The 20,784-nt window shown below is 33.4% G+C and overlaps 2 protein-coding genes across 2 annotated transcripts; one reads left to right on the top strand and one right to left on the bottom strand.

Annotated features, from left to right (window-relative positions):
* Positions 1 to 15,066: 15,066 nt before the first annotated feature.
* Positions 15,067 to 16,205, top strand: LOC129915754 (omega-amidase NIT2-like). Its single transcript, XM_055995416.1, has 4 exons — positions 15,067 to 15,464; positions 15,548 to 15,722; positions 15,800 to 16,033; positions 16,095 to 16,205. The coding sequence occupies exons 1-4, from the start codon at positions 15,126 to 15,128 to the stop codon at positions 16,184 to 16,186; spliced, it is 840 nt and encodes a 279-aa protein (XP_055851391.1). The 5' UTR covers positions 15,067 to 15,125; the 3' UTR covers positions 16,187 to 16,205.
* Positions 16,206 to 19,295: 3,090 nt separating this feature from the next.
* LOC129914527 (omega-amidase NIT2-like) lies at positions 19,296 to 20,532 on the bottom strand. The gene is made up of 4 exons (XM_055993829.1): positions 20,133 to 20,532; positions 19,872 to 20,052; positions 19,541 to 19,774; positions 19,296 to 19,479 (listed from the first exon to the last, which is right to left on the bottom strand). Exons 1-4 carry the CDS (start codon positions 20,469 to 20,471, stop codon positions 19,388 to 19,390), a joined length of 846 nt encoding a protein of 281 aa, XP_055849804.1. The 5' UTR covers positions 20,472 to 20,532; the 3' UTR covers positions 19,296 to 19,387.
* Between the last annotated feature and the right edge of the window lie 252 nt (positions 20,533 to 20,784).

Below are 20,784 nucleotides of genomic sequence, written 5' to 3'. Positions count from 1 at the left end.
AATGACTTGCTCTGGGAGCTACAATTTGTCTTAAATTAGAAATTTATTTGGCAGTCCCCTTCGCTCTTCACCCCCCTTTTCTACGACACGATAATTGTTTTACTTAAGCCTCAATTTTGGCGTCCAGAGCGAGTCGTTTTTTGTGTCGTTTTAGTACAAACGACTTACGTAATAGGGGTGAATGTATTCCTCTTTTCCCACTAACAACCCATACATGCCAGTCCAACTACTGGTTGGATGCTACGAACTGGGAAACCCATGGTTGTACAAAAAGAACCAGCGATTTACCAAAGCTATCCGTATTTTACTGGCGAAAATACAGCAAAGATTCGGGTGGAAACCGTGACTTTTAAAGAGGAATCTCGTGATTTTAAGGGGGCAACCAAATCATTAATTTAACCGAACTAATCCTACCCTTGGTTTTAGTGGCCAACCCGTGCTTTAAACGACACTTTCCATGATTCATTTTTTCCGGGCTACCGAAGATTTTGCCAAAGCAATGCGTGATTAGAAGATGATTTTAGCAACAAAAAAAAAACACAATCGTACAGCAGCGACCCATTCTTAAAGTGTAGAGATTATGTAATTTTTCCAAAGTAATTCGGGATGTTTTCGGAATGATCCTTTTAACGGGGAAACCAGTGATTTTAATGACGCGACATTGTGATTTTACCCAGGATTTTCATGACGTTAAGAACAAACCTATGCACAGCTGTGGTTTAACCGAAGTGACTCCTGATTTTCATGCAAACCATCATTTTAATGCGGAACTCAAATTCATTGAAATAAAATTTAAAAATAAAAAATTCTGGAGTATTTTTTAATACAGCTCTTGTATTTACTCAATTTTCAATAAAAAAAATGTTATATTTTAATACTTTGAAAATATTAAAATTATTATTAATCTTTTTTGTATTCAATTTCAATATTTAAGTATTAAGTTTACTACTTGTAATACAAAAATTATTAGAAAATGACCTCCGTGGGTTAAATTCTAATCTTGTATGAAATTTAACACCGCTGTATTAGATTTTAATATTTTTGTATTACATTTTAATATAGGTAATTGTATTACATATTAATATAATTGTATTACATTGTATTAAAATATAATAGGAATTTATTAAAAACTAAAATAAAAAGTATTAAATTGTAATACAAGAATATTAAATTTTAATCAAACGACAGCCTCAGCCATTTTAAAATAGAAAAAATTCGATGTTTGAGGTACCTTTTTAAAAAAAAAATTAAATTAAAAATTGTAAATTTGTACTAATTTGAAGACGCTTTGTATTTTTTCGAAGCAAAATGCATACATTGCAGATGAATTTTGATCGGCAATAAGATTTTACATGCCACAGTTTGTGATAAAAAAAGATAAGACAAATAAAATAGAGACAATAAATATCACCATTATTATATTTATGTATGATTAATATATTTATTTTCAGTAATGAATTTTGGAAAAAGAATATATCGTATTAACTTTAAATATATTTGGTATTGAATTGAAATATCTTGTATTACCTTTTAATAAAATTCTTATTCGATAATAATATAAAAACATTAAATTTAAATATGCAATACTTGAAATTTAATGCATTCAGTATTAAATTCTAATATAAACTGAATTATTTTTTAATACAACTATATTAAGTTTTAATTGATTTTGTATTATCTAAAAAATTGTATTATTTGTCATGTAATAAATTTCAATACATTTTTGGTGTAGACCTATATGTTACCCGAAAAGTATTAAAAAATACTCCAGAGTTTTTAACCGTGTATGTTAGTTTACTTGTAGATTTTAAGAGCTGGCTCTATATAAGGGCCTAATACTATTTAGTGGCTAAAAAGTTGTCTCTTTGGACAGTGAATTTTGAAAAAATTTATGGACATTTTTATCAATATATTTTCATATATTTTAGTTGACACAGAATAGTTTAGTTATACTTTAATCTATTAAAAAATAACATTTGCACCGATATGTTTGGAATGATTTTTCTATATTTATGACAGTGGCTGACAGTTTAAACACAAAGTGATCAAAACCAAACAACTGCGTTACTTTACTGAAAATTTCAGTTTTATCTGTAAAATCATATAATTAAGCTCTCTGATATTTCTATTTTAAACTATAGGAACAACGTAAGTCTCCTATGAAGTTAAATCCCAGAAAAATTAAAAAACCACTGCGTTACCAAGATAAACCACAATGTTACCGTGATTTGTAAACAATTCGATCCAAAATTTGGGTTTTAAACTTGTAGTAAATAATGACAATTTTATAACTCAATATCCATATAGTTTTTCTACTAATTTGTACATAGTTATAGAAAAATTAAATTAAAAAAAATTGACATTTTTTAAGGCACTAAATAGTATTTTGGCCCATAAATTTAAAAAAAAATTTTGATGTTGGGGAAGAGCCGACATTTAGGGTAAAGTTTTATAAAATGAAAATTTTATTTTTGTTATTTGACTTTTTTGAGATTGCTTTGGGTATTACGTCTTCAAAGTTAAATCAAAATCGTTAGAGCCGTTTTCGAGTAATTTGCTATAACGCCAAAAATTTGTATTAAAGGTACGCTTTCTAAGCGAGATATAATTAACAAAAATGAAGGGGCAAGGGCGGCAAAAACTGAAAAGCCTATACCATGACAATTTGTAAATCCGCCTCTGATCTCGTGTCATAACAACTTCACAATGCGATATGACGTTGAACACTGCCATTTGGAGGCTCGCGCATGTTTGAGATGAGAAAGTTAATTTTAATTTTTTTAAGTTTATTATATGAAAGCGTGAGTTAATATTTAGCATCTCAAGTTTGGTAAATATTTTTTTTTTATGACAAGTAAGCAAATTTTTAAGATAAAACAATAAAGGCACCTGATTCGTAAATCCTACTCTTAAATTAATTTAGAAAAGAATTCCGAATAGATAAAAGCTTCAAAAAGTCATCAAATATAAGGTTCTCAAGCTCAAATTAAGCAAAACAAAAAATAGGTAAACAAAAACACAATAAAGAAAAAAAGTGGTCATATTTCAATTGAAGAAAATGTAAACGCTTTCTTTGGTAATAAGTTGGTCTTAATGTAGTTACAAGTCAAAATATGCGAATCCTGTTTGGTATGGACATGGAGCAGGGTTTCCTTTACGCCTCTTAAGAGGTTTATTTCCTCTTTTTATCACCAATCCACTTTCCTTCCACTTTTTTAAAAATTGCCCAAGAACTCCTCTTTTTATAATTTGGTGCCTTCTCTTTTTAAAAATATTTCCTCTACTACACGGTTAGGTTTCTTATGGTCAATAAATACATTTGAGGCGAGAAATGACTTGGAATTTTTATTTTAACTAGCTAAAGTAAAGTGAACAAAGAATAAACTTTTCAAATCAGGCTCGGAAAATAGATGAAAACTGGATTTCGGACAAAAAAGTGTTTTTATCAATTTTTGAAAGTCACTTTTCATTTAAAGTTATCCCAAACCAGAGACGACGGATGGGCCGATAAAAAACGGCAGCTTTTTTGTATGGGAAACCCCAACAACAGTGCTTTTTGGTTACACCTGAATTTCGACAACAAAAAACGTTATTGGCCTAGGACAGAAATTTCATATATGAACGTCGGCAGAAAAACGTTGTCGTCATTAGTTTGGGAGAGCTTTAACTACGCCAAGTCTTGAATGCAGACATGCAATTTTGAATTTTGTATTCAGAAATTTTGGCAAGTAAAAGTAGGTTGATCAGAAATTTCGTGCTACTCTGTCATGTATTTTATTTTATTTTAAACTTTTTTTGACTGAGGCCTCTTTTTTCTGGAAATCCTCTTGTTTGCCTCCTTTTTTTAATTTACAAAGCTAGCCCTGGTATGAATAGTCCGGTCCAATTAGACTAAAATAAGGGGGTGAGGTTACATTAATTCCCAGCAAGCTGAAATTTGATAGGATTGTTGGAAACACCATCATAAATTAAATCTAAAAAGTCCTCATCGATCCGAGACCTGGAAAAAAATTTATTTGGGGTCAAAGGTCACAAAAACTGTGTTTTCACGATTTTCACCAAAATGGTAAGTCTTATCAAAAAATTTTCCATGCAAGAATTGTAGACCAGATTATTATATATAAAAAGTGTCATGACATTTTTTTTCCTAAGACCCACCTTTTCTTAGGTATAATGATTCAAAAAGTTGAAGTTGAGTTGTAATCGTCATAATCAGGCCTTTTCTAAAAAAAGAACTCCCAACTGAAAAGTTCTTGAAATTTCATTATTTTTTTAGCTTGAATTTCGTTCTTCGATGGTTAAGAATATGGGGAAAGCAAAAAAAAAATGAAAATATTCGCCATTTCGATTGGGGCCCTCCTCCCGAAACCATTTCCCTGGGAATTTTTGTTTAGAATAGGTCTGAATATATACATGGAAATGGTTTCGGATGTCTAAATTAAGCGGACTATGGAGCAGAGTTGTAAAAATACCAATTGAAAACTTAAAAAATATTTTCATTAAAAAAACAAAAAAACAAAAATATATAGCAAATAAAAAAATTTTCCATTAAAAAAAAAATTATTATTACTGAAAAATATTTGCATTAAAAAAAAATTTATAGCAAATAAAAAAATTTTGCATTAAAAAAAATGTTATTGCATCTGAAAAATATTTGCATAGGAAATAAATTTTTTGATTGCAAATAAAAAAATATTTTGTATAGAAAAAAGTTTTTTTGCAAAAAAAAATGTGTGCATTTTTTTTAATATTCTTCGAATTTACTACAATTTTCACTATCTGGCCTTTCATTCGGTTCAATATTAAAGTTTAAATAGCCTAATGTAAGGCCAAATAGTTAAAATTGTAAGAAATTCGACGAATATTTAAAAAAAAAATATTAAATGCACACATTTTGCATAAACTTTTTTTTTCAATGCAGAAGATTTTTAATTGAAATAAAATTTTTATTTTCGATGCAATAACATTTTTTTTAATGCAATTTTTTTTTTTTTTATTTGCAATAATTTTTTTTTTTTTTTGTTTAAAGCAAATATTTTTAAATTGCAATACAATTTTTCGTTGATACAATTGCAATAAGTATTTTATTTTAATGCAAACATTTTTTAGTTGCAATAAAATTTTTTACTTGCGATATAGGTACTATATATCAAGTTATGCATTCGTACAAAAAAAAAAAGTTGAGATAACATTTTTCCATGACATTACGATGGTAGACAATGCCAAAAAAGTGGGTCCCGGAAGTCCGTCTGTCTGTCAGTCTGTCAGTCTGTCAGTCTGTCAGTCTGTCAGTCTGTCAGTCTGTCAGTCTGTCAGTCTGTCAGTCTGTCAGTCTGTCAGTCTGTCAGTCTGTCAGTCTGTCAGTCTGTCAGTCTGTCAGTCTGTCAGTCTGTCAGTCTGTCAGTCTGTCAGTCTGTCAGTCTGTCAGTCTGTCAGTCTGTCAGTCTGTCAGTCTGTCAGTCTGTCAGTCTGTCAGTCTGTCAGTCTGTCAGTCTGTCAGTCTGTCAGTCTGTCAGTCTGTCAGTCTGTCTGTCAGTCTGTCTGTCTGTCTGTATAAGGAGCTACAGCCTAAGCGGATGGACCGATTAATGTCAAACTTGGTATGTAGCGTTATTCTGCGACTCTCCAGAGGGGTTTTTGGAATTAATTTTTTTGGACCAAAAATAACGGTACTTGTCATATACCGATTTTAGTAAAATTGAAATATCTCGAAAACTGCTCTAACGATTTTGTTTAAAAAATTCAAATGTTAGTTTTAAGCTAAGGTCTATCTTTCAATGAAAAAAATTTTTTTTGAAAATCATTATTAACGGTACCTGCCATAGAACCGTTTTTTTCAAATCCGATTATCTCCGAAACTGCTTATTCGATTTCAACGAAACTTTTTGTGGAGAAGCATTTATATAATTTAAATATAAGCCAAAAATAAAATTTTGAAAAAAATAATTTTTGGATTTTTTTTTTGAAAAATCAAATTTTCGAAAACGGGACATTGAACTTTTTTGAAATTTTGTTTTTAGATGTTGATTAGTGATTTCTACAAAATGGCATACCAATTTTATTTTAAAACTTTTTTTCCAAAAAAATATTTATAAAAAATTAGTTTTTTAAAAAACGGCTCTAACGATTTTGAAAATTTTTTTTCTAAAAATGCATGTTAATATATCAATCAAAACTGCATACTTGTTTTGGAGGGCAATTTAATTTCAGATTTTATTTTATTTAAAAAAAAAAAACGAATTTTGTTTTTTTTTTTCCAAATTTCTATATAAAAAGTCTTAAAAATTTAAGCAACTTTAACTCTAAGAGCAAGTTCGTGCGACCCAGTCGTACATTTTTTTTAATTGGTAATGGAAAACAAATGTCAACATTTTTTCTTTTTTACCTAAACCTCACCTTGCCTGACCCAATTTGACGGTTGTCAATACAGCCATGAATGGATTTTATTTCCTCCACGAAACGAAACTAAATCCCGCGGGTGCTTGTTCTAAATTAAAAAAAAAAACACAGACAAAGCCTCTGCGCGCTAAGTCCAGTGCCGGATTAACCATGTCATGGGCCTCTAGGCAAAATAATTCTTGGGCCCTTTTCCGATGCTTTTTCAATATCATAAGCTATTTTTAAGTTAGGTTAGAAATTTGTGCAGGTAACTTACTAGAGACTAATCGGATATAATCTTTTGTCCTGTCATGTCATTTTATAAATGTAAACTAAAAGTTTTGAAATAAATATAATAAGCAGGGATAGGATGTTGTGGAATTTGCCTTTTTTTCTTGCTCAATGGTACGACATTATAGATTAAAAACAAACACGTTTCACATCCCCCTCGTTCCAAATATATGTATTTTATTTTGCCTTTTTTTTGCCTTTTCTTTCGTTATTGCCTTTTTTTGCCTTTTCTCTTGTTATTGCCTTTTTTTGCCTTTTCCTTTGTTTTTTATCTTTTTAGCGTCTTTAAAGTAATGCTTACACACAAAACACTCAAATATACAAACAAAAAGCTTAAGGCCATTTGCTGAATCGAAACTTAAATAATTTATGTTGAACATAAACTCTTATTCCCTACTTTTTCCTCTGCGTAAACTGTCACATAAGGGTTTGTGTAGAACTAAAATGCTTAAGTTTCGATTCAGAAAACGGATCTAACTTACTCAGTACATTACTTACTCAATAGTTACCCCACACAAACAAAATTTAAGTGAAAAGATCTACCTATATGCAACTTGTTTGTCTGCTATTGCTACCATTTATTGTCTTCTACGTTCTATTGCGCGGCCGACAACCGACACGTATCAGGGTTCTAAAGCTAACTTACTCAATTTACAATACTCCATTGAAGAAGTTCTCCAGATTCTGGACATATTCAAGAGAGATTTGGAAGCTGCGAAAAGGGCAGTCGCAAAAGATGTTTTTGAGAAGTACAGATCAATTTTTTGGCAAATAAGGGACTCGAGAGAGTTGAACAAATAAATTGCGTAATACATGGGAACACAAATCAAGAGCTCCCGTCAAATGTTGAAGTGGGTTATGTCGAGTGCTTTAATTGGGGTCCATTCGTCTCAACAGATGTAGAGAGATCTTTTAGCTCCTTTAAAGCACTCTTAAGGGACAATCGCAGGCGCTTGTTAACTGAAAATTTAAAAAAAAACTCTTGATTGTTCTAAATCACTGCAATTAATTTTTATATTTCATGCTTTCTCTCAATAAATGCCTTTTTATGCCTTTTTGGGAGTTTTATTTTGCCTTTTTTTAAGTTTTTAGGTCCACAAGATCCTATCCCTGATAATAAGAATTGTAGTGATATCTCAACAAAAAAATTTAAGCAACTTGATGGTTCACAGATAATTTTTATTAACGATAAGTTATTAGAAAATATATTAGATTCAAAAGGTATAAGTAGGTATACCTATCCCGACTTTTCACGAGTCGATTTTAACCACATGATATGTCTCACGGCTTAAGTCGACTAGGACTCTAGTATGGGGATTGTCACTTTAGTCGCGTGCGGCTTACGTTCACACGACTCGACTGACGCCAAAAAGCTTCGCCGCACGGCGAAAATCGACTCGTTATAAGTCGGCATTACGGTTTCATTATAAAACTGGAAAGAGAAATCATACGAAAAAGTTTCAATTTTGATTTTATTATTATTATAGACAAGGCAAATTACTCAAAACAGAGATCCGCAGAACAGTTCCAAAGCCGGAACGAACATGGAACGGTTTTTTTTTCCGTCGGAACAAGTTCCTGGAACTAGTTCCGCTGAACTATCTAGAATTTTAGTTTTTTTTTCAGGAAAATGCATCAAAAAAAGAAATAGTATGATATTGAATATTTTTTCCTGATGGCCGTTTAAAGCGGCCAGAAAAACTTATGTCAGTTGAAACAAACTTAATCTACCTTTTAAAGCGGCCAGAAAAACGTATGTCGGTTGACACAAACTTAATCTACCTACTAGTTCCTGGAACTAGTTCCGCGGAACTATCTAGAATTTAAGTTTTTTTTTCAATAAAATGCATCAAAATAAGAAATAGTATGAATTTGAATATTTTTTCCTGATCCTGGAACTGGAACTATTAATGTAGTTCCATGTCCGTGAGCATGATTCATAAGAAAGTAGTTGTGGTTTTGGTTTGTGAATTTTTGGCGCTCAACTCGTTCGCATCCATGTGTGTTGGCTTTGGATGAGAATTCTATGACATGCGTGTGTGTATTGTATATTTCAAACAGAGGCATTCGTTTTGTTTCTTGTTCCTCTTCTTCTTTCTTTCTTTTGTGTGTGGCTGTGTCTGAACGATGGAACTGTTTAAATTAATTTTGGGGAACTAGTGGAACTAGTTCCGAGTGAGGAACTAGTTCCAGGAACTATTTGGCTCCGGAACTATCCATCACTAGTCTGAAACGCGTCTGAAACGCGTCCGAAAGGAGTCTGAAACGCGTCCAAAACGCATCTGAAACGTGCCTAAAACAAGCCTGAAACGAGCACAAAACGCGTCTGAAACGCGTCCAAAACGCGCTTGAAACGCGTAAAAAACGCATCTGAAACGCTTCCAAAACGCATCTGAAACGCGTCCAAAACGCATCTGAAACGCGTCCAAAACGCGTCTGAAACGCGTCCATAACGCGTCTGAAACGCGTCCGAAACGCGTCCAAAACGCGTCTGAAACGCTTCCAAAACGCATCTGAAACGCGTCTGAAACGCGTCCAAAACGCATCAGAAACGCGCCCAAAACGCGTCCAAAACGCGTGTGAATCGCGTCCGCGTCCAACACGCGTCTGAAACTTGTCCAAAACGCGTCTGAAACGCGTCCGAAAATCGTCCAAAACGCGTCTGAAATGAGTCCAAAAAACGTCCAAAACGCGTCTGAAATGCGCCCGAAACGCGTCTGAAACGCGACCAAAACGCATCTGAAACGCGCCCAAAACGCGTCCAAAACGTGTCTGAAACGCGTCCAAAACGCATCTGAAACGCGTCCAAAACGCGTCTGAAACGCGTCCGAAACGCGTCTGAAACGCGTCCAAAACGCATCTGAAACGCGTCCAAAACGCGTCTGAAACGCGTCCGAAACGCGTCTGAAACGCGTCCAAAACGCACCTGAAACGCGCCCAAAACGCGTCCAAAACGCGTGTGAATCGCATCCAAAACACGTCCGAAACGCGTCCAAAACGCGTCTGAAACAAGTCTGAAACGCGTCCAAGACGCGTCTGAAACGCGTCTAAAACGCGTCTGAAACGCATTCAAAACGCGTCCAAAACGCGTCTGAAACGCGTCCAAAACGCATCCAAAACGCGTCCGAAACGCGTCCAAAACGCGTCTGAAACGCGTCTGAAACGCGTCCGAAAAGCGTGTGAATCGCGTCCAAAACGCGTCCGAAACGCGTCCCAAACGCGTCTGAAACGCGTCCAAAACGAGTCTGAAACGCGTCCGAAACGCTTCTGAAACGCGTCCAAAACGCGTCCGAAACGCGTCCAAAACGCGTCTGAAACGCATTCAAAACGCGTCCAAAACGCGTCTGAAACGCGTCCGAAACGCATCTGAAACGCGTCCAAAACGCGTCTGAAACGCATTCAAAACGCGTCCAAAACGCGTCTGAAACGCGTCCGAAACGCATCTGAAACGCGTCCAAAACGCGTCTGAAACGCATTCAAAACGCGTCCAAAACGCATCTGAAACGCGTCCAAAACGCGTCTGAAACGCGTCCGAAACGCGTCTGAAACGCGTCCAAAACGCATCTGAAACGCGCCCAAAACGCGTGTGAATCGCATCCAAAACGCGTCCGAAACGCGTCCAAAACGCGTCTGAAACGCGTCCAAAACGCGTCTGAAACGCGTCCAAAACGCATCTGAAACGCGTCCAAAACGCGTCTGAAACGCGTCCAAAACGCATCCAAAACGCGTCTGAAACGCGTCCAAAACGCGTCTGAAACGCGTCCAAAACGCGTCTGAAACGCGTCCGAAACGCGTCCGAAACGCGTCCAAAATGCGTCTGAAACGCGTCCAAAACGCGTCTGAAACGCGCCCAAAACGCGCCCAAAACGCGCCCAAAACGCGTCTGAAACGCGTCCGAAACGCGTCTGAAACGCGTCCAAAACGCGTCCAAAACGCGTCTTAAACGCGTCCATAACGCGTCCAAAACGCGTCCAAAACGCGTCCGAAACGCATTTGAAACGCGTCTGAAACGCGTCTGAAACGCGTTTTATTTTGTTCAAGAGCTTGGTGATCATGTCGATTTGTTTGAAGACAGAAAAAAATTTGATAGTCATGGGAGATGTAAACATTGATGTAAAAGATGATAGAAATAGCTCTGTTTGTAGATATCTCACAAATAAGGGATTATGCAACTGCATACTCTCATACACACGAGTAGATTTAATTCGCAATACAAAAACCCTGATAGACCACATTTTGGTAAGAGTAAAAGATGCTAAATTAAAATCAGCTGTTTTAGAAGTGTGTATATCAGACCATTATGCAATATATAGCGGCATTGAAACAACATCATCTATAACTAATGTAAAAGAAGAAGAACATCAAATTCTCAGTCACGTTGTTCAACAAAAGATAGGTGAATTTAATTGGAATAACCTGAATAACTGCACTGAAGTTAATGGACTTTATGAAAAATTATGCATGCAATGAACACGATAGTCACTTCGTCTACAGTAATAAAAAAGAAAAGAAGCACAGAACATAGCTGGATAAACACAGAATTAAAGAAAGACTGCATAGAGCGTGATAGACTTTACAGACGATTTAAAAACAATAGGCTAAATGAAGACTATCAACGAGAGTTCAAAAAGTTTCGCAACGAACTTAATAAAAAAATTGCTAGGGCAAAAACAAGCTTCTATAAACAACAATTTCAATGTGCTAAAAACAACCCCAAAGAGACATGGAAGCTAGTCAACTCAATACTGGGAAAAAAGAAGACAAATCTAGATGAAACTTTAAAAAGAAACTTCGCTAGTGAAAGTAACTTTCGAACGCTAGCCAATTAATTCGCGGATACACTTTCAACTGAAGTCTTAAACACAGTTCACGATTGCAGTCATCAGACTTATATTGGTGCTGAAATGAGTACTCAACGCTCAATGTATATAGAACCTGTAACTGTAGAAGAAGTCAAAAATATCCTTAGTTCGCTAAAGGAAAAATCTGCGGGAACAGATGAAATAAGGTCAAAAGATTTAAAACTTAACTCAGAGACTCTGGCTCCAGTCATTACAAAGTTTTTGAATATGAGCATAGATCAAGCATGGGTTCCTGAACTTCTTAAGACTTCGATTGTACGATACACAAAAACGGAAGCAAAAGTGACATATTAAATTACCGGCCCATTTCCATCTTATCAGCGGTCGACAAAGTTTTAGAAGAGGTAATGGCGAATAGGCTTTATGGCTATGTTGGAAAATAAAAATAAAATAAAGAAATCGGCGGCAAGCCTCCCGGTTTTGTATTGTTCCGTTTCTGAGGCCAATTGAATGCTGGTGTTTTTGCATTTGCTTGTACCAGGAGTTTTTAGGCCTACCTTTCTTTTTATTTCGTGTTGGAACGTTATATGATATTGCTTTTTTGACGGGGTTCTCAGGATCTCTCCTTTGAACATGGCAATACCAACTGAGTCGGTCGTGTTCAATTTTTTGGGAGATGGTATTTTTAACATGAAGGCTTCCTCGGATCTTCGTACTTCTAATTCTATCAAGCTCAATATTTCTCAAATCTATAATCTAGATATCTTGAAAAATTTTTACAATGATAGTGCTTATAGAATACCAACTCAGCAAGAAGTAAACACCAGAAGAAGTCAACAGCATTTTTACGAAATACCGAGGTTCCGTAACGAGTATGGGCGCAGGAAGTTCGATGTAGCAGTACCCATGGTCCTAAATGATCTCCCAAGATATTTTCACAACCTACCGAAGAATGACCTGTTGAGAGAAGTTAAAAATCTGTATCTTGGTCCATAACTATACATAATTATGCATAGGTATTTATTCATATATTGGTATTTATTCATATAAAATTAAAAAAAAAAAAACCAAAAAAAAAAAACCAAAAAAAAAAATATTGCTATTTGTTTGAATTTTTTAATTGTTCAAATTGTTCAACACTATATGAATTTAAAAATATGTAAAGTCTTCTGCAGACAAGCCTTATAGGCTTTGCAGATACCAAATGTAAATTTATTGGAATAAATAAAAGGGAAAAAAAAAAAAGTCCGAAACGCGTCCAAAACGCTATTTGTTATTTGTGAAAACTATTTTCTCTAAACAATATCTACCACACAAATTCTTCGGCACGCCACAAAAATTTATTTCCACCATCAAAATGCACAGCCTCAGCCTTGTGCATTTAGAAAAAAAAGTAATACAAAAATGATACAAAAACAGCCACCAATAATTGATTTGGAAAATAAAGGTATGCTGATTATAAAATTGATAAATTATAAAGTTGTTGATTTTTCTGTCTTTTAGTGGCGATCAATTCCAGACATCATTGACTGAGTTTACAGCAGCTTCAGCCTTGAGCATTTAGAAAAAAAAAATCAAAACAAGATACAAAAACTACCACCAAAGTGCAGACTGCAGACGCAGAGTATTTTTTTCTTTTTCATTTTTCTCAACTGGCCAGGCCACAGTCGCGTGCCCAATGATCTTTTTTTATGTATTTTGTTTTCAAAAAAAAAAAAAACTATTTTGTGTTTTTCCAATAAAATATTAAATAATAGTTTAAAAGAATTGTTTGTTTGTTTTGAAGATTTTTTTATTTTCAGATGAAATTAAAATATGGATTTTAGCAGTACGGATATAAACCCATGAAAGTGCTCCAAATAAGTACTTTAAAAGTACAAGTTTCAGTGCTTTTTCTGTAGGTAAAAAAGTACTGGAAAATGTACATCAGAACCACTTCCAGAAGTGCTTCGCTGATGCACTTTTGAAGTACATTTGTCTGTACTATTAATGGAGGGGAAATTTATTTCATCTTGCATGCAAGAAATAGATAGCTGCTTCACGTATTCTTATATACAGAAAGTATATAACTGAGTTTTTTCCCGAGCTCCTATCTTTTTTCAGTGGAAAAGAAGTACTTCTTTTACGTACATATTTCACCGGTTTTTTCTGTAGTTCTGCGTTTGCTGGGAAAACACATCTGAAACGCGTCCGAAACGCGTCCAAAACGCATCCAAAACGCGTCCTAAACGCGTTTGAAACGCGTTCAAAACGCGTGTGGGTGGTTTAGTTTTTTTTTTAATTGATAACACTGGTCAACAAGGTTTTTGCCACAAGAACCAAAATATACTTTCCTAGTAGTGTTGGATGTGTTTTTTTTTTGGCATCCGTTTTTGAAATATTACCGTTAGAAAATGCAAAAAAACGTCCTTTTGGCTGTTTTCGAAGTTATGTTTTTATTTGGGGTAATTCATTATGAATAAATTTGTAACGGTGCCTATATTAACTTCTAACTTCTCTGCATGCACAATCTCAGATTTTTCTGACATATTATCTGATTGCAACATGAAGAGCTTTAATGGCACCATCTCGTTACTAAACTCTGGTTCGATGTCGTTGGAATAATATTCGAATAGAACAGTATTTGTCTTGGTATTTAAACGTGATATATTTTGAGCTGACAGTTCTGGGTTGATTTTCCATTTTTCCCTAATCAAAAATACCGAAAAAAAAAAACAGGAAAAAATCCCTCAATCTGGCATCGCTGGGTTGGGCCCTTCAGGATGGGATGGGAGTCATAATTCATTATAAACACATGTATATTAAGGGTACCCAAAACCCCTTTAGTGCGCGCTCATTATAAAAAAAAAAAAAAAAAAATAGATCAGTGGTAGAAGTAGAAGATCATGTGGTAATTATATAGTACTAGATCAACTCATGAGTAAACTACCACCTCCAATGGAACGGGGCTAATGTTTAATGATTTGCAAACGTTTTTTTATTCTTCTTTTTTCTTATTTTTACAAATACAAATGTAATGCTGTTTTTTATTGAAGGTACAACTCCAAGAAATTTTGTTTGTTCGTAGTCGGGGCGAGGGGCCCCTAGCTGAAGTGGGGCCCCTAGGCAGCTGCCTAGTTTGCCTTGAGGCTAATCCGGCACTGGCTAAGTCAAATGACAGTTTGACTGGAGTATAGAATAATGCAATGATAAAATCTAAATATTAACAATTTATTGCGTACCTATGTACGAACGTATTTTCTATTTTACAGAAAACATACTCACGCTGAAATAAACTTCACACCTTTAACTTTTATTTGTTTTAAACTTTAAAGTAATTCCAAATATCTAAGCAGTAAGCAACTATTATAGACTCGGTATAGTTATCTTCCATACAAAGCATTTTTATGCTTCTAAAGATTTATATAAAGTTGCGATAAGAATCCAATTATCAAATGGCAAAACAAAACAGCAAACATAACTATCTAATATGGAAGAGAACCAAATTTATCCACCTCTGCCGTAAACCTTCAACACTTAAAAAATTAAATAAAACAAAAACTTTGAAAATGATAAGACATTTCTATTCTACATAGATTAAAAACAACTTTAATTTCAGTCAGTAACCTAGTTCGTGAATCAAATTCGTTTTGAGAGTTGACAAATTTCGCCGCCATGAAAATTGCATTGCTTCAATTACCAGTAGGCTCAGATCCTACTACCAATGTCAATCGAGCTGTAGAGGCCGTAAAACAAGCAAAGGCTAAAAATCCTGATTTGAAAGTTGCCATTTTGCCAGAGTGTTTCAATGGTCCCTATGGAACGGAATTCTTTGCCCAATATGCCGAGAAAGTTCCTCAAGGTCCAACTTGTCAGGTATTATCAAAGTTGGCCAAGAGCCTTGGCCTATATCTAATTGGTGGAACTGTAATCGAACAAGTTGATGGAGGCGATTTGTTCAACACTTGCACGGTTTGGTCTCCCGATGGCAAGTTAATTGGAAAGTATCGAAAGGTATGTCATGATGATATTTAAGGGAAACTTTAAGGGAAACATTTTTTTTTCCTAGTTGATAACCTAACCTTTTCCCCCCACAGATGCATTTGTTTGATGTAAGCTCTGAAGATGGCACTTCCATGCAATTTAATGAATCATCAGCTCTAAAGCCTGGCAATGAATTTATGGTGTTCGAAATTGAAAATCGAAAATTCGGAATCGGCATTTGTCATGATATGCGATTCGATGAATTCGCCCGAGTTTATCGCAAAGAAGGTAAGAACCTATCTGCATTAGACCGTTAAACCAAGTTTTGTGTGATATACACCCAAAATTGTTCTATTTTTTCATAGGATGCGATATAATTGTGTATCCTTCATCCTTTTGCATTGCTCACGGTCCAATGTATTGGGAATTACTGCAAAGGTCCCGTGCAAATGATAACCATGTCTTTGTAGTTACCGTATCATCAGCTCGCGATGAGAACGCTGATTACGTTTCATACGGACATTCAATGGTTGTGGATCCATGTGGCCGAGTGATGTGCGAAGCCAGCGAAAAATGTGAAACTGTAATCGCTGATATTGGTAAGTTGAAGAGTTCTGTGTGCGAGGATTTTCCTTGGATTACAACTGATTTGTGTTTTAGATTTTACAATGGTTGATGATATTCGGAAGCAAATTCCAATCTATGGACAAAGGCGCACAGATATTTACGATACCATCAAAATGAAGAAGTAAAATTTTTAAAAGGGAAATGCGATGTTACTCAATTAGCAATTTATGTCATCTCTTGAATTTTGATCAAATAAACCAAATGCAATATACAGTTAAAGAGTACTTAACTTAATTCAGAAAATAATGTCTTACCTACAGTGTCATAACATTGAACATTTTAATTTGAAAGGAAAAGCTGTAAAATTAAATATAACACATGTTACTATTACTATCTGTCGACTTAACATACTTATACCTACTTAAGATATGTAGGTAGGGTTAGTGTGAGCAAAATGAAAAAAATTGACTTCTCATAAACGACTTTTACATTTTCAATCAAATTTTTTGGAAGTGATGTGGCTAAAAGGGTTCTTTTTAAGTTAAGAAAATATTTTTTTTTATGTTTCTTTTCTTTGTTAACGATAACAAAATTAAACAATTTACTTTTTGTTTTTGAATCGTTATAAACGTTACCTACCATAGAACCGCTTTTTTCATTTCAATCGATTTCAACAAAAATAAATATTTTAAAGCATTTTCGTAACCATAAATTAAAAACTAAATACAATGTTCAATACCTAAACAATTTTTTGGATTTTAAAAAAATTTTCAAAAATTTTTTTTTTTTTTGTTTTTGAACAATCAATTTTTTTGAGAACTCGTCGATTAAGTTTTTTCAAACTTTGTTTTTAAGTATTAATTGGTATTTTATTAAAAATGACATGACAACTTTTGTTTTGAAACATGTAAGAGTTTTTGTATGTACATCGAAAAAAAAAAGAAATGCTTACAACAAATAGAATCTGTATTAATTTAAGAAGATTTCAATACAATTCGTTTTCTGATTGAATTTACTTTGTTAAATCGCTTTTGTTTTGAGAAATGATCTTTTAAAAAAAAAAATGTTTTATTGAAGGATTTAATGCACTGTACAGGAAATCAATACATTTTTAAAGGTTTTAGTTGCACTAATCTAACTTTTCGCTCTATTGAGTACAGCTTTCTGTTGCATTCAACTTAATAATTCATAAGACAAAAAAAAAAACGTTTTAATATAAGTAGATTTTCACATTGATTTAAAATATTTCCCTTTTTTTAAGCAAATATTTTAGTTTTAATTAGTATACACATAGAATTAATAAGAAATCTTTTCATTTCTATTCGAGTATTTTTAAAAAGAAAATACTCATTAAAAAGAAATAATTTCATTTTAAATTTACCAGAACTTAAACAGATTCCATTTATTTCAATTAGAAATCTTATTGTTTTAATAAGATGGCAGTTAAAGTGAAAACCATCTTATATTGAGCTTATATTGAGCTTAAAAAAATCGTTAGTGCTCCATTTTAAACAAGTTTTACATTTTTTTTTTAACTACGAAAAACATCTTTTCAAATTAAATTAAAATTCTTTCTTCTTTTATTAGTTCTTACATACAAAGCTTTGACATTTTAAGTAAATCTCCCATACCTACAAAGTGTGGTCAAAAATAAAATGCTTTCATTATTACCTAAAAAAAAATGCACAAATAACTGCAAAATAGTTGAAAAATTTGGTTTTTAATAGTTTTTATGCATTTTTTTGAGATGAGGTTTTTCAAAAATATAATTTTCTCATATTTGCGAGCAACAATGAAAAATGCCGAAAATCGACCATAAGTGTGCATCAAATTGGGTAGTGTAAATTTTGTTTTACTTAATTACATTCATTTTACATTTTCATATAAACTTTTCTTGAAAAAAAAAAAAAAACATTTAATTTTTTTTTTAATGTTAGTCAAATCAAATAAATGCATTATATCTGCGCCACCCTGTATAACAGGGTGTGTCAAAATGCTAAAGTATCGAATTTTCAAATGTAATAGCTTTTAAAAGTTGCATTATTTATCAAAAATAAATCCTGCGTTTACAATTTTCTCGCTCAAAATATAGGAAGAAATCGAAGAAATTTGGATTTAAAAAAATTTTTCAAATATATGTTTTTGTGTAATTGCACCGTTTGAATACAAAAACAAATAATATAAATATATATACATATATATAAAGAAAAAAAACTTTTAAGCTTATATTTGTTAGAATTGAATAAAGTAAAGAATTTGCGAAAAAATATGCAGAGGAAATAAATCATTTTTTCATATAAAATCGTTTTTTTCCTAACAACTTCAACCGATTTGAGCGAACCAAAGACGAACGATATTATATTTTTTTTTTTTACATATTATTAAACCTTAAACCCTAATAAAACTTTTGAAAACTATTATATTGCAAAATTAGAGTATTTTTTTTCGTCCATACAAAAGTGACATACCATACTGTATAACTCGAAAAAACAAGATAAGAATATAATGCTAATTTCAAAGTTAGAACATTATTCTACATTTCAATAACACTTTTCTAGTGGAAAATCTTGGGGAAATCAACTAAATCTCTAATTTACTTCAAACTTAGGTAAAAAAAAGTAATTGAAATTGTTAGATTAATAATTCTATTACAATAAGCATTAATATTATTTAGCAAGAAACTGTTTACTGTTTTTACATAGCATTAACCTTCTTATTCAATTTCCAAAATAATTTATTAGTGTTTTAACTTTTTCAACACAAGTTACCTGCATTACAAGATTGCAAGTAAAAACCTGAATATACGTAAACGAGATAATGATTTTTTATATCTTAACTTTGAATGGCTATAAAACAGTGAAAATAAATGTTCTAGTCATTATTTAAATTTTTAATTTTTGGTTAAAAAGGGGTTTGTAGAACGTTATTTACTAAATGATTTTTGTATGTATTATTGACAACCACTTTTTTGTGTTATGACCTATGGTAGCAACCTGCGTTATAAATTATTGAAATCATCAAAACGGTCATTATACAACGAGATTATCTCGATGCAATACCTACAACCAGAAATAAAACATTATTCCTTTCCATATATTTAGGTCATACCAATTCATGAGAATCAACAAGAACGAACATATTTTTTGAAAACCTTATCTTTAATTAGTTACTTTACCTATTTGAACGACAAATTCTTTCCATAATTTTTCAGACACCCCTTCCAAATCTAAATATTCACAAAAATGTAAAATGTAAATAATATTTTCTCAATCATAATAAAGTACTCTTTCATTGTTTATTGCATTTGGTTTATTTAATCAAAAATTCAAGCGATAAAATAAATTGACATTTATGCATAAGTCTTCAATCATTTCCAATTCAAATGCTTACTTCTTCATTTTGATGGTATCATAAATATCTGTGCGCCTTTGTCCATAGATTGGAATTTGCTTTCGAACATCATCAACCATTTTAAAATCTAAAACATAAATCAGTTGTAATCCAAGGAAAATCCTCGCACACAAAACTCTTCAACTTACCAATATCAGCGATAACAGTTTCACATTTTTCGCTAGCCTCGCACATTACTCGGCCCCATGGATCCACAACCATCGAGTGGCCGTATGAAACGTAATCAGCGTTCTCATCGCGAGCCGATGATACGGTTGCGACAAAGACTTGATTATCAGTTGCACGGGACCTTTGCAGTAATTCCCAATGCATTGGACCTTGAGCAATGCAGAAGGACGAAGGATATACAATCACATCACATCCTATAGAAAAACACAGAACACATTCAGGGGATTATCACACACACAGAACTTGGTTCAATGGTCTAATGCAGATATATAGAGACTATAGGGTACTTACCTTCCTTGCGATAGACTCGGGCCAATTCATCGAATCGCATATCATGACAAATGCCAATTCCGAATTTTCGATTTTCAATTTCGACCACGGTGAATTCATTGCCTGGCTTTAGAGCTGATGATTCCTTAAACTGCATGCAACCGCCAGCTTCAGAATTAAGGTTTATGTCAAACAAATGCATCTGCAGGAGAGCGCAACCAAACGTTGAAATAAATTATTTTCCCTCTGGGATTTATTCAAAATAACATCATCATCACATACCTTGCGATACTTTCCAATTAACTTGCCATCGGGAGACCAAACCGTGCAAGTGTTGAACAAATCGCCTCCATCAACTTGTTCGATTACAGTTCCACCAATTAGATATAGGCCAAGGCTCTTGGCCAACTTTGATAAAACCTGACAAGTTGGACCTTGAGGAACTTTCTCGGCATATTGGGCAAAGAATTCCGTTCCATAGGGACCATTGAAACACTCTGGCAAAATGGCAACTTTCAAATCAGGATTTTTAGCCTTTGCTTGTTTTACGGCCTCTACAGCTCGATTGACATTGGTAGTAGGATCTGAGCCTACTGGTAATTGAAGCAATGCAATTTTCATGGCGGCGAAATTTGTCAACTCTCAAAACGAATTTGATTCACGAACTGGATGCTGACTGAAATTGCATTTTCTTTTTATATAGGATGTCCGGTGACAAGCCCTATAATGATTGGAATTCTCTTATCACTCTTGAGGTTTTGTTTTATTTTTGTTTTTGATTTAGTGTTGAAGGTTGACGACGACGGATGATGTTTTGGTTTTCTTCCATAATATCAACCTGTCGGTGACAGATGGTTATTACTTGCTCTATAGGGCAAGTATTGGTTTCGTGTCAAAAAAAAAAATTCGAGGTTTTAATCAAAACTAACATTAC

Source organism: Episyrphus balteatus, chromosome 3 (assembly GCF_945859705.1).
Source record: "Episyrphus balteatus chromosome 3, idEpiBalt1.1, whole genome shotgun sequence".
Taxonomy (NCBI): domain Eukaryota; kingdom Metazoa; phylum Arthropoda; class Insecta; order Diptera; family Syrphidae; genus Episyrphus; species Episyrphus balteatus.
Note: the sequence above shows the minus strand (reverse complement) of the source record. Positions and strands in the feature narration are given on the sequence as shown.

Bases quoted from the DNA above. Each gene is read 5' to 3' on its own strand.
- LOC129914527 (XM_055993829.1), bottom strand. From the start codon at position 20,471: ATGAAAATTGCATTGCTTCAATTACCAGTAGGCTCAGATCCTACTACC. The intron at 19,775-19,871 runs GTAAGTACCCTA...GTTTTTCTATAG, and splicing joins CCGAGTCTATCGCAAGGAAG to GATGTGATGTGATTGTATAT. The intron at 19,480-19,540 runs GTAAGTTGAAGA...TTTATGTTTTAG, and splicing joins AACTGTTATCGCTGATATTG to ATTTTAAAATGGTTGATGAT.
- LOC129915754 (XM_055995416.1), top strand. From the start codon at position 15,126: ATGAAAATTGCATTGCTTCAATTACCAGTAGGCTCAGATCCTACTACC. The intron at 15,465-15,547 runs GTATGTCATGAT...TTCCCCCCACAG, and splicing joins TAATTGGAAAGTATCGAAAG to ATGCATTTGTTTGATGTAAG. The intron at 15,723-15,799 runs GTAAGAACCTAT...ATTTTTTCATAG, and splicing joins CCGAGTTTATCGCAAAGAAG to GATGCGATATAATTGTGTAT.